Source organism: Orbicella franksi, chromosome 11 (genome assembly GCF_964199315.1).
Source record: "Orbicella franksi chromosome 11, jaOrbFran1.1, whole genome shotgun sequence".
Taxonomy (NCBI): Eukaryota; Metazoa; Cnidaria; class Anthozoa; order Scleractinia; family Merulinidae; genus Orbicella; species Orbicella franksi.
In genome coordinates this window covers 23,806,244-23,819,826 of record NC_138155.1, presented here as the reverse complement: position 1 = coordinate 23,819,826, position 13,583 = coordinate 23,806,244, and the positions used below count along the sequence as shown (strand labels likewise).

Below are 13,583 nucleotides of genomic sequence, written 5' to 3'. Positions count from 1 at the left end.
TGCCGTGTGTTTTGGCAGGCTTTGGCGATGTGACTTGATTACCCTGGTTAGGCGGGTTACCCCACTCCGGCACTTTCACATGGAGAAAACTCACCTCACCGAAGCAGGTTACCTGAACCGCCTGACCGGGTAACCCGCCTTGGTGGGGTACCCACTTAACATGTGAATGCAATCAAGAAAAAAAGAGAGATTGTATGGATAGATAGGTTACCCCACCAAGGCAGGGGACCTCACCTGCCTGAGGTCCCCCACTTCCATGTGAACAGGCCCTAAATGTATAAGGGTATAAGGGTATTATGGTATAAGGGTATAAGGGTATAAGGGTATAAGGGTACAAGGGTATAAGGGATTAAGGGTATAAGGATATAATGTTATAAGGGTATAAGGGGTATAACGGTATAAGAGGTATTAAGGTTAAGGGTTATAAGGGTATAAGGGGTATAAGGGTAAAAGGGTAAAAGGGTAAAAGGGTATAAGGGTAAAGGGGTATAAGGGTATAGGGGGTATAATGGTATAAGGGGTATTAAGGTTAAGAGGTATAAGGGTATAAGAGTAAAAGGGTAAAAGGGTATAAGGGTAAAGGGGTATAAGGGTATAATGATATAAGGGTATAAGGGTATAAGGATATAAGGGTATAACGGTCAAAACCGGTCAATAGATAAAGTCCAGAATCTGGGAAATGAAAGAAGGTAAATATACAAAGACTCTCACCAAAATTCTGGTCACAGCAATTTTTCTTATGCGAGATATGCGGAGAAATTTTTTACCCAAATTTATAGAGATTTGTATGCAGATGCCATGCTGGTGCCCATCCGTATGGGCACCAACATGGCGGCCGGAAACCAACAGAAACATCTGTCACTGGGTTTTGCTACAAAAGCGTGAATTCATCCCTCGAGAAACTCTAAAACTCTTAAAGACATGAACTGTTCAGATAGCCAAGTTCCCCGAAATAAGTCACTTTTTTAACCACCATGACAGCTGTCTATGCCGCCTTGTAAATGCCGTGTCACGCAAAAGCTTAGAAATTCAAGCGTAGTGTATCACAAAACCAAGAACCCATTCAGCGCAAAAATTTGTATGAATAGTAGTTTTCAGCTGCTCTTATACATCATCAAAGTAAAATCTCAGGAAGATCAATAGTTTTGTAGTTTGAATTTTAGTGACGTCATGTGAAAACCAGCTAGAAGGGTAAAGGGGTATAAGGGGTATAAGGGTGTAACGATATAAGGGTATAAGGGTATAAGGGGCATAAGGGTATGAGGGTATAAGGGTAAAGGGGTATAAGGGTATAAGAGTTATAAGGGTATTTAACAAATAAAGAAGCCTCGACTGTGCTCTGTTCTGTTGTAAAGCACGCAGGAAGCGGTAGGGCACAAAAGAAGTGTAGGGGAAAACATGAGACATATTTGTTAGAATTGTTCAAATAATTTGATTGGCTAACGAAGCAACAGCTGCCAATCGCAAACTGGACTTCAGCTAAGCTTTCAGTTTCAAGTAGTTTGAGCGGCTTTCGAGAGAAAAACGATGCCTTCAAAGTTCACTTTTAAGTTAATTTTTAAATATGGATCTAAAGACAGGTGAAGGTTTATAGTCCAGAGGAATCCGGCCGTATTGTGGCCCATGAAAACGTGCACTTTTCCAGTGGAAATTACGAAACGCTGAGCTCAAAGCTTGCTCAAAGCTTGCGGATGAATATGTGAAATGCCGAGTTGAATTTGAAAGGAGCTACAGTTATTTACGGCTTGTAGCCGCATGCAGCAAGATTGCCCGAACTAGCGTAGACTAAACGGCTCCCACTGATTCTACTCCGAGCACAGAAGAGAATATCAGAGCAAGCTTTGCACTGACCATTCGTCGGTTTGCTTTGCTGAGATGACCGGAGAACAAGCATTACTACACTGCATGTAAGTGTTGTTTGAGCAATTGAGCATTTTTACAAAAGTAAAGTTTCTCATCATAAACAGAGACTGTTCAATTGTTGTTTTCTGTAGTTGTTTTACTTCTTAAGTATAATTTCTGCCTTCGTAACAAAAATAATGTCTTTTATCGAAGCACTGTTTAGGTTGAGAATTTGTTTATTTTGCTACGTGTTTTGTCGGCGGAAATCTAGCAAAACTTGTTATTTTAGTACAGTTGCTACTACTGTTGCTAACAATGGTCTCTGTGAGCCATACTTACTACAAACAAATAGCTCATTTCCATTGCGTTTGTCTGAATCACAGGGGATGTTTAATTTGGGGCAAATTTGTCACAATTTCGAAGCAAAAATTTGAAAGCCAACTTACCGTCATCAACCCGTGCTATGTTCTCTGATAAAGCACGCTCTTTCAGCCAATCAGAGCGCGTGTTATATGGAAACTTTATTATAAAAGGGTATCAGGGACATACGGGTATAAGAGGTATAGGTAAAGGTAAAGGTAAAATCTTTATTTAGAAACGGTATTTCCTTCAGGACTTGACAATGTTAAGGGGGATAAGGGTATAATGCGTTCCCTATTAGGTTTCTTCTGATCAGTACTGTGATTACTAATTATAATAATTAATTAATGTATTAAATCCATTTTGAAATCACTGGTTATCCTTGCAATCTGATTGGCTCTCAATGGTGCGATTTATTCACGAATTGCACTGTTTTTTGCTCTAAATCACATCTTTCTCTCAGCCATTGAGAATGGGACAGTAAAACAAAACAACCAATCAGATTTCAATATTAGTTTAAAGTAAACAATAAAATTTCAGGAAAATGAGAGGCAAAAAGCCATTGTGTGGGGAATTTAGCAACTACTATTACCAAAACTTTGTTGTTCTTGCTGCTTTTTCCAAAAAAATTGACGAATGTAATTAATTACAGTTTCTAAATGACGATTATGAGCTCCTTCAGGCTGAACACCTACTTTAATGGAAGTTTCCAACTTTCAGTGTCCATTTTGACGAATATTTTGGCAATTTTTCTTCAACATCTGCTCAAAATCCGTATAATACCGAGTCCAGTAAAACATAAACAAATGAAAACCACACAACAACAAATTCAGGGCCATCTCAAGAAGGTAGATGTTTCCAGGTTTCCGGTAGTTTCAAACGAAGCAACAAAAGAGCTCAACTCTGTCGCTGTGAATAAACATAGTCAAAATACGCCCCGCGCCACAAAACAGTGAATGAATGAACGTCTCACAAAGCTGGTGCTAGTCCCGCCATCTTGGAAATATCTTGAAACAAATGGCGCCGCAAGAACTTGACAAGGTCCTGAGTATTGAGTCCTTCGCCGAGGTCACAAAAAGAAACGGAGATGATAACGAGCTGGACTCCCTTAAAATCATGCCATTAAATGGTATGAAAGAAAAAAAAAACGTACCATCCACTGGGCATTGTGCACTCGAGTTTCACAACTCAAAAGAAATCCATTGCAGAATTACGCAGGATGCACCTTCAAATTCCTTCTCCAAAGACAATGAAAAGTCTCAGCCTCAACCACAGAAGAAAGAAAGACCTTCCATCACTGATTCAGGCGACGAGAATTGAACTTTTATACCTGAAGTAGACTATTTTCATTCTCACTTCAAAACCGCTTGTTTCTTTGTCATGCTCGGATGAGTTTTCGTCACATGACATCGTTTTGCATACTAAATGAAACGTAAAGGCGTTTCCAGTTCCACTTTTTTTTTAACAAACCGGCTACTGGAACAATACATCAAAAATCTAAAAATTAAGGCGATAAAATTGTGCAATTTCAAAATGGATCTAATAAAGTGGCAATTGAACTGAGTGGAGTGCAATTTTGGTCTGAAATCATACTTGTGATTTCAAATCGAACTCAAGCTGCGCGCTCGTTCGATTTTGAAATCACGTGTATGATTTCAGACCAAATTGCACTCCACTCAGTTCAATTACCATGATTAATCATATGAAACTTATCATTATCAAATACATGTAAGATTTACATTTCGGGTTTACAGACCTCGGCAAGCAAATAAAGAGCTGAATTGCCTCTGATGAGTCTCTTAATGAGAGCTCCATCCCACAGTCTCGGATCACCATGAAATTCTAGCCTTGTCCGGTTTTCAATGGCTGAAGCACACCTAAGTCTGAATATTTAAATGAAAAGAAATATTCATGGTTACAATGAACAATATATGTTGATCTCATGATTCTACTGACAACAATTATGCTGTTAAGCTGTTTTAGAGGAATCACCTATGACATCATCACTCTCCTCATTTGCACAATACAAAAATGTAAATAACTCTAAAATGAAAAAAGATATTCCAAAAGGGAAAACACCATTCTTCTTTACTTTGAAAAGCCTTTCATATAAGCAGGAATTATTTTTTACTTCATAGGTACTTTAAACAATTTGTGTGTGTGTGATCTAATTGAACAGCTCACTAGTAAATTAACTTGACGTATAAATAGACACTTTTAATCTATACTCTAGTTTAATTTAACTTAATTTTAATTAATTTAATGCTAGTTTAAATTGGGTAATCACTGTTGCTCAGGCTTTGGGCCTGTAATAAATAAATATGACATCACTGTAATCACAAAATTGTACACCACCACATTAAACACATTACTGAATATCTGCAATATAAATTAAGACTGTGTCCATGACAAAACCAGGCAGGAGGTGATACAGCTCAAATCACCAATTTCACTCACACTTAACACAAATGTTGGGTTTGGTGAGTGAATGATGGTGACAAAAAAAGTAGGTCAAAATATTTTATTCCCTTCAAGTTAAGGGGACCTCCTGCAAAAATGGCCATTTGACACTAATTAATGCATATATTATTAGCCATCTTTGGTTTAGTATTTCTGCAACAAGAAAAGCCATGTAAAAATGAAATCTACTGGATCATGTTCTACAACTATCAGATGAGTCTAAAAGCAAGGCAATTCAATTTCTCTCCGTGGATTCATCTTAAGTAATGTGCATATTTTGTGGTGTTGTGAGTAGCCTTTCGATTATGAGTAAAATTCACAGAAAAGAAGCACTTGAGACATTTCTAACGAATATTTTTGGAGCAATACCTTGAGGAATTCTCATGATATCGATAAAAATACAGCAACAGAAGACTTACCTCACAAGCCTCCTCAACACTTTCAGGTGTAAAATAGAATGGAAACAAGAAACAACTACTAACTACTAACATGTCACTTAGACGCGATTTTGCGAATCTGTGATTTGAGCTGTATCACCTCCAATCCTGTCTGGTTCTGCCTGGTACACTCGTCATTAATATAACTCAGTCATTACAAGCTTAGTGTAACTGTATAACAAGGACCTGGTAAGTTATTGATCATGAAGTCTTGTAACACAAAAGTTATTTTTAAAAATAACTTACACACGACTATCAGCATTGCCTATATGTTCACTTATGTTGCTGCCATGCACTACTTATTAGCTGTATAGTACACGTGTAGTTTAATTAATCTAAATATTACCAAATACAAAATGGCATAAGGATAATATTTGCTGATGGTCGATTCCAGAAAATATTCCATACCCTTTCAAAAGCAGCATCTAAATTACCCCTTGGCTTGCCTTTGGAAATTTCAAAATGCTCACCCCCTCCCCCCCCCCCCCCCCCACCCCTTGCCTTCAGATGAAAACTGTTTTGCCTCAACAACAACAAGCTTTAATTCCCCTTGAACTAACAGAAACAGTTTTACAAGGTTACATTTTAACAGAGAACTTTAGGGGCCTGGCTACCTGAAATAAGTAGAGTTAAAAAGGGCAGGAAGCCAGGTCTACAGGTTCTACCACCCATGCCTTCCAATCATTGAAAAACCCCTCAGGAATTCCTGTTTTTTAATTCCAACTTATCTCAAAAGCCCTCTCTAACTTCCAAACACCTCGAACAAAAATTCATCCTTTTACTCTGTCCAAAAAAATGTATGTTGATCATTTTCAGCCCAGCCAATGAGTAATGCAGCAATGACTCGAAGTGATCAGGCAAGTTGCTTGACTTCCACCAAAAGAAAACAAAATATAGTCCACAATCAAAGTTCAGGCTTGATCTGTGAACCTGTATTCTCCTGCTGGCAGTCTAGCCATGAAAACCCTATCCCCATGCCTTCAAAATTCCAGTTCAACAAACCCTCCCCTCCCCCCCCCCCCACCCCCCATACCGTTGGAATCCAGGCTATCTATAGGAGCCCTTCTCCCTTTCAGAATTCCGAAGTAACTGTGGTAGGGGTATAGATATTTTCTAAAACTGCTCAACGAAAACATTTACCTTATTTTATTGCTCAAAATAGGGAAATTAACACAAAGTGCCCTATGGACATCCTCTTCTGTCATCTCTGAGGTAAAGGATATCTTGGCAAACCGTCCTTTTCCTTGTTTTTTGAGCTCTGCCATTTCAATGGTGTTTGGCATGCGCACTTCACCATTCTCTCCAACCCTGACATCACTATCAAACAGAACCACGACACTCTTGGCAGGTGTTGGTGCATTAGGGCCTCCCCTATGCCTTTTTGCATTTGGCTCTTCGCCAATGGATGTATCATTCTCTCCACCCTTAACCTGTTCCATTACCTGCTAAGGGTGGCATGACAGCATTCCTAGAAAAAATACCATCATAATATTATTAATTTCCATTCTCTTGGAAAAGGATATCTATCCAATATGAAGAACTTGGTTTGTTAAAGATGGATTTAACCAATCTAGTACTAGTATCATCTTAAACTCTAGTTAAATATATCAGTTATCAGCAATCCAAATTTCCAAATTAAAGCAACACTAAGTAAGAAATAATCCTCAGATACATGCTAATGATTTCAATTTGAAAAACATGGTCTGGGTGATCTGCATCTATCATCAGTTTCAACTTACAGTAAAGACCACAAAATACAATGAATCTAGAATATTATTTTAGTAATAGAATATTTTTTTGAAATTGTGTGGAGGTGCAGTGGCCTCATGGTTAGTATGCTCATCTCCAAATTGAGCAGTCTGGGTTTGAACCCTGGCTGTGGACATTTTGCTGTGTTTTTGGACAAGACACCTTGCTCTCACAGAGCCTCTCTCCACCCAGGTGTGTAAACGGGTACTGGCGAACTTAATGCTAGTAGTTAACCCCGCGATGGACTAGCATCCCATCCCGGGTGGAGAAGAAATATTGCTAGTTGCTTCATGCTACTGAAACCAGAGATAAGCATTGATGATGGGCGACCTGGCTCGCACACAGAGTTTACCTTTACCTTATTATTGTGTCAGAAATTGCAATCATAAAAATGACTGAGCAAAATACAATCATGGTGCATAAAACAAAAGAGGATAAAGAATGAAAGCCAATAAACATCAAAAGGAAAGTGATAAATCTTGGAAAACATTACAGCTCCCATTTGCTACAAAAAAAAATCATAATACCTCAGTTAGGGTATCTAGCATTTAACAAGGTTTGTACTCTTTTGAGATGTTAAAATTCCATGACCTTTTCCACGACCTTTCCAAGTTTTCCATGACCTATGTGAAGCAGTTGTTCTCAAAGTATTATCAAAACAATCTGTTATTTAAGTTATTTTCCCATATTATGACCCACAGAATGAGAACTAGTGTTTGATTTTTACTGGAATAGTTAAAACCATTTAACTGACTAGCCTGTTATGTTTTTAAGCCTTGGTCAAATGGCACATGATTGTCGATAATAGTTGGTGATAGTCGGTGAAAATTCGGGGAGAATCATTCAACTATCGACTATCATACACCGTTTGACCAAGGCTTTCAAAGCCTGGCCAAATGGTGCATGACAGTCAATGATAGTTGAATGATTCTTCCCGAACTTTCACCGACTAGCATCAACTATCATCGACTATTATGCACCGTTTGACCAGGGCTTTAACTTTTGATCTTTTTGAAATTTTTTTTCTCTGAAAGTATATTGCTTTTCCATGACTTTCCATGACCCACACTTCAATTCCATGCCTTTCCAGGCCTTGAAAATGAAATGATAAAATCCATGACTTTCCAGGTTTTCTATGACCCATGCGAACCCTGTTTTATCACATCCTAGGTTGCAGTGCACTAGTGGATTTCACACTCCTGATAATGCTAAAGTAAGTAAAAATGTTTATTTAAGAATTCATTTGTGAAACGGACAGTTGCATTTTGACACCAGTCTTTGCATTTCCTTAATAATTATTATTGTTGAATTGTACACAGCTATCAAAGTTAATCCACACTGGTGAAGAAGGCAAGAAATCTGGGAAAAAGGTTGAAATTTGAAACAAAAATGTATAAATGGGAACATTATTGAACAACACCTCAATCCTTTACTGCCACCCACAACTCCCTCCCCTCCATTTCACCTCCCCCCCCCCCCACCCATCGTAACTGAGAGTGGCCATCAAAATCACCTAATGTAAAACAGAGGAAAAGTATAGAAAGTTTAATGAAGCTTTTTGACAAATTTGAAATGCACACTAGCTTTTTCACTTACCACAATAATTTTCTTGGGGTTATAAGCTCAAGCGTGAGTAAAACTTAAGCGTAGACTCAAACCTTCGGTAGACTAGCCAAATACAAGAATGGCTGTATTTGTATAGGTAATCATATGGTTTCGAGTTCAATTTGGAATTAATTTACACGAGTGAGTTTTTCAAAAAGCTGAAATTGTGTGCATGAGCTGCTTTGTGCAGTAAGTGCAATTTCAGCTTTGTAAAAAACTCACAAGTGTAAATTAATTCCAAATTGAACTTATTACGGTAATAATATAAACAGGAAAAAATTTGTGTGTAGAAAGTGCTGGAAGATCTTTTTTCTCATCGGAGAAAACTTTTTTCAAAGTTTCCGCACAAAATTTTTGTCATCATTTTACGTGACATCATTGGCTTAGAAAATTTGCTATTTCCTTTCAGCCAGTCATAATCCAGAATTACAATGTGTAATTTGCACTGATGTTACACTTTTTGCACTGGTGTTATACTTGAACAGCACTGCTCTCAGCCAATCAGAATCGAGAAATTTTTTCATGTATATTATTATGGTTGTAAGCTATTAATTTAAAAATTGAAGCTTATGCCACTTTATGCGGCGAAATTAAAGGATGACAGAGAATGTGAATAGAAGTAGACGTTACTGATTCAGACTACAACCCCCAAGCACAATTGCAAATAAAGATTATTCTTACTTCCTTGCTGTGCTCAAGCTCTAAGTGACCTCAAAGAGAATATTTTCCCACGCTGTTCTGGAGCTGGTGCTATCATTAGAGAACAACCCAAAGTGAAGCCTTCCTCTCGAGTGGATAGCCACAATTCGGAGACTAATACTATGTCTTAAAAAGGAAGAACACTATGCAGTTCTTTTCAGAGGTAGAAATTACTTCAAGTTAAGTGAAGTTACCACAGAAGTAAAACCGTACTTTGCACGGAGCTCAATTTTTGGCACAAACAATATTTTCCTTATTTGGTGCGAGTATCGTGCGCGCGCATAAACGGAAGTTATCCTACCTTGGCGTGATTGATACAACCTTTTCGTGACCTGTGTTCATTTGTCATGTGATCGTGCTGAAAATATAGCTCGCAGAAATGCAAATTGAACGAGGTCTTTCGAGATACTACATACTAGATTACAAATAAACTTGAAAGGGCCAATACACAGTATCGTTTTCCAGTAAATAGTCAAATCTGTGATTATGGAAGAAGCGCAACAAAAACAATTTACAATAGGTTCTGCAAAAACATTTTGCAATTGAAATCTTTGCCTGGATAAAATAAAAATATGAAGCCCCCTTTTGACGCCCGTAGTCTTAAGTTGAACAAAATATTATTTTCGCGTGGCTCAGTGCCTGTCGCAAACTTGTAAATTCTAGATCGTAATGGACTCGATCGAGATCACACATTTGCCGTTTGTCGTACAACGTGCAGATTACTCTCTATCCGAATTTATGTGAAAATTGAAGCCCAACAGTAACAAAGAAATGAAAATAAGCGATCGAGTTGAATGGCCTGGTATTACAGACAATTGACTTACTGTTTTGGTAACGTGTAGACACATGCTCCAAGCCTGCTCCGAGTGTGGATGTTGCACAGAACGCTGCTAAATTTGTACAGTGAACGAACTACATATACCGTACGTATTTATAGTGCGAAGAGCTGCGTGCGCAGAACACAGATTTAAATGCTATTGTTTACTGATACAACCTTTCGTGACCCGTGTTCATTTTGCCACGTGATCGCGCAGAAACGTAAAAAACAAAAAGCTCTCACAAAGGTCCGCTGTCTAGCCAAAATGCAAATCGCAACGAAGTCGTATTAAACTTTCAACACCACGAAGTTAACACCCACACCACCCTCAATAAAACAACAATAACTACACACACTTTATTTAATACCAAAATAGAAAAACTCTGAGTTACAAAAATGGTAATTGAAACAGAAAATTAGGTTAATTCATCCAGAATTACTTAGTGAAAATAAATAGCTTAGTATTTATACAAAGAAGTTGGTTGGCCGTAAAACTTCAAGGGGGGGGGGGGGGGCACGGGGGAAGTAAGGAGACAAAATGAGGGGACAAAGAAAAAAAAAAACAATCAGCAAAATAAATCATTCAGTAAATCGCTAAATACCTGGGAATAAACTAAATTTAGTAGTAACTGCGACTCTAACCAGGTGGGATCAAGATAAACATTGTGACTGGGGCGGAATGGCGGAATATTGAGCTAAAAGTAGTGGCGGGATGCAGGATTTAAAAAAACTATATTGGACCCTCCAGCAAGGGAGACAGTAGACCAAACTGATGCACTGCTCTTTGGATACATGTAGTAAAAAAAAGTAAATCTTATTTATAGTGGTCATGCACTTAACTATAAAAGCACTAAGCTTAGCTAGTTTACAGGCATGCCCCTGAAACAAAGGGAACAAATATTGCAAATAACCGTAACATTCGTGGAGATTCTCGTATTAGTCATTTGTTCATCATCACCATTGGTACTTTTCCAACCATGCAACTCGATAATTAGGACAAGCTCAAACATTTCAGGTTTGAATAAACACTTTGAAATGTAGCCAGTATTTAACTGCATCTAAGAGTACTTATCTGTAAACTATTGTGCATGTTCATGTTTGTGCAGATCACAATTTCTTTCAGTTACGTTACTGGTACTGTTCTCAAGTTTTGACTGAACAATCAACATTCACTCTCACACAAATATTCACCTCCACAGAAGAAAAATATTCAATATGAAGAGTTTTCCTCCTTTAACCAAGATGTATCTACAATTTTTCAGTCTAAGACTGAAGTTCTGCAATATTATATTAAAACTACAGACTGACTTTCTTTTTGAAAAAGTTGAATTGTCAGCTTAACTGACTCATTCTAATCAACCTGTAATAATCTAGAAATTATCTTATAATCATACACTGTCACTGTTAGAATCAGTATAATTTACAAGCTCAGTTCACAGTAAAAGATATCAAATTTGAGGTTTGAATTAATTTCATCAACTTCCCCACCAGTACTGACCCATCAGACCACTTAAATGTTAAAGTTTGCTGTTGCAAAACTAGGAAAATTCTATAATGAATGCTGTTCTCTTATTGGCTACGCTACTCACTATCTACTGTGTTGTAGACAGTGAGTAGCCTAGCAGAGTGGAGTTGTTAACAAAATGGTGGCCGTTTCTTGGTGTTTTCAAAGTGTCTGTGAAGAGGATTTAGGTAAACTTTTGAACAATTAGTAGATTTATACTAAAACAATTAGATTATTTGCTCTCGATTTCTATGCCTATCATGTGTTAGAAATCTTGAGCTCATAACCTAAGAATTGTTAAATGTTCAATGCTGGCTGTTACTAACCCAATGCTGGCTACTGATAACAACAACTGAGAGAAATCTATACCTGCTTTGATTACTATCATAATTATTACTATGCTCATAATATTATTATCGGATAGTAATTGTGGGTGATCAATATATTTACAACTTTCAAGCAAATTTTAACTCACAAAACAGGTATATCTGCACAAGATTTCCCAGAAAAGTTGCACCATGCTACAAAATTAAGAAACTTAAACTTGTGTTCTTGCAACTGGAATTGAACTAGTTTGCAATGGAGGTTCTCAAGGAGGAAACTATTCCATATAATACAGACCCAATGAAGTTACTTGTAATGATGCATTATTCCCCCATGATAGCCTTCAGTGCAAGGTACTTCAAGTCCAGTCTCTAAAAAACATGCCCAATCCACAGTATTAAAACCTGGATCATTGGATAATGCAATTTGAGAATTTTCATTCGCTTAGCTTTCATGGTGTATGAGCCATTATACCATACTCTACAAGTATAGTAAGCATATGCTGTTTTTTTTGTTGTTGTTGTTTGGTTTTTTTTTTGCAGGGAAGGGGGGGGGGGAATTTTTACTTTTATTCTATTTTGGTTTTCTATATTTTGGGAGAATTTTTAATAAAAAGTTATTCCACCTCTCATATCCAACAAGCGTTATTCCCCCATATCTCATATCTCATATCAACATGGGCTCATGGAATAATTTATTGTTAAATGTCTACAGACAACATACCAGAGATAACATCTACTGGGGTTCAATCCATTGCCATAGTCAGACAATTTTAAAATCCTACATGAAAATGTCATGTAAAAGACATTGAAGGATAAATTCCTTGTCAAGGTAAAATTCATGTTCAGCTATACTTTGGATCAAAAAACACTTTCTTTCGTAGCATAGAGACCTGAGATGGCATTTGCTTAAGACCCTCCTTGCTGAAAAAACCAGCAACACGGTCATTGACTCTTGTCATCATATCCATGAGATGCTCTCGTTCTGCATATTCCTTGAACACATCAACAACAGCAGCGATGAACCATGAACCTATGCCAACCTGTCGATAGCTTTCATGGCCTGGAGCCGAAGCAAAACAGATGAGAAAATCAGCATCTGCTGGTGAAGATGACCATGACGGTAAAATGGCGGGGCCGTCACTCTCAACAGTTACCCTATCTCGTTGACTGCCGCGACAAGCTTGGATGAGGAATATTTTGGGTTTTCCTTCCAATGAGGGGCACTCATTGCATCGGAAGAGAGATGTGATTGCCTCAATTTTAATCAGTTCTTCATCTATACCATAGATCCCATCTTTTCCTCCATGGCTAAGGATCACACACACAAAGCAGTCATATCCTGAAAAGTCTTTCTCCGCTGTGGTTTGCAGTAAGTTAATCATTTGACTTCCAGTTTGGTTGTTTTCTAGCCTGTGTCGGAAATTGAAGTCATCAAAAAGACTTGTCAGATTCCTTACGTCATCATTGGAGGCAATACGCTCAACATCATCCCTCCTGGGGAAGATATAGTTATTCATTATCAGAACATAACCAGACTTTGCCTTGTAGTTATTATTATCACCAGAGAACTCCCACGTCCCTGCCTTGTAGTTATTATTACCACCAGAGAACTGCCATGTCCCTGCCTTGTAGTTATTATTACCACCAGAGAACTGCCATGTCCCTGCCTTGTAGTTATTATTATGACCATGACATGGGACATGACCTGCAAATAAGGAAAATTCCATATCTTAACTAATTATGTTAACAACCATCATTTCAAAAAGTTTTAAAGCACCAAGCAC

At 37.8% G+C, this 13,583-nt stretch overlaps 2 protein-coding genes across 31 annotated transcripts in view; both read right to left on the bottom strand.

The window, feature by feature from the left end:
- Window positions 1–10,267, bottom strand: part of LOC145460421 (uncharacterized) — an 83,070-nt gene extending 72,803 nt beyond the window's left edge. For 23 of the 24 annotated variants that reach the window (XM_081445207.1, XM_081445218.1, XM_081445223.1 and 20 more), the window contains exons 1-3: window positions 9,977–10,267; window positions 6,240–6,567; window positions 3,959–4,085 (exon numbers count right to left, since the gene is read on the bottom strand). In XM_081445207.1, coding sequence (XP_081301333.1) covers window positions 3,959–4,085; window positions 6,240–6,538 — 426 coding nt within the window. In that variant the 5' untranslated portion in view covers window positions 6,539–6,567; window positions 9,977–10,267. The other variant, XM_081445209.1, reaches the window with a different exon arrangement.
- A 49-nt stretch (window positions 10,268–10,316) lies between these two features.
- Window positions 10,317–13,583, bottom strand: part of LOC145460426 (uncharacterized) — a 39,524-nt gene continuing 36,257 nt past the window's right edge. For all 7 annotated transcript variants that reach the window (XM_081445242.1, XM_081445243.1, XM_081445241.1 and 4 more), the window contains one exon: window positions 10,317–13,504. In XM_081445242.1, the coding sequence (XP_081301368.1) occupies window positions 12,642–13,504 (863 nt within the window). In that variant the 3' untranslated portion in view covers window positions 10,317–12,641. The remainder of the gene's footprint in view (window positions 13,505–13,583) is intronic.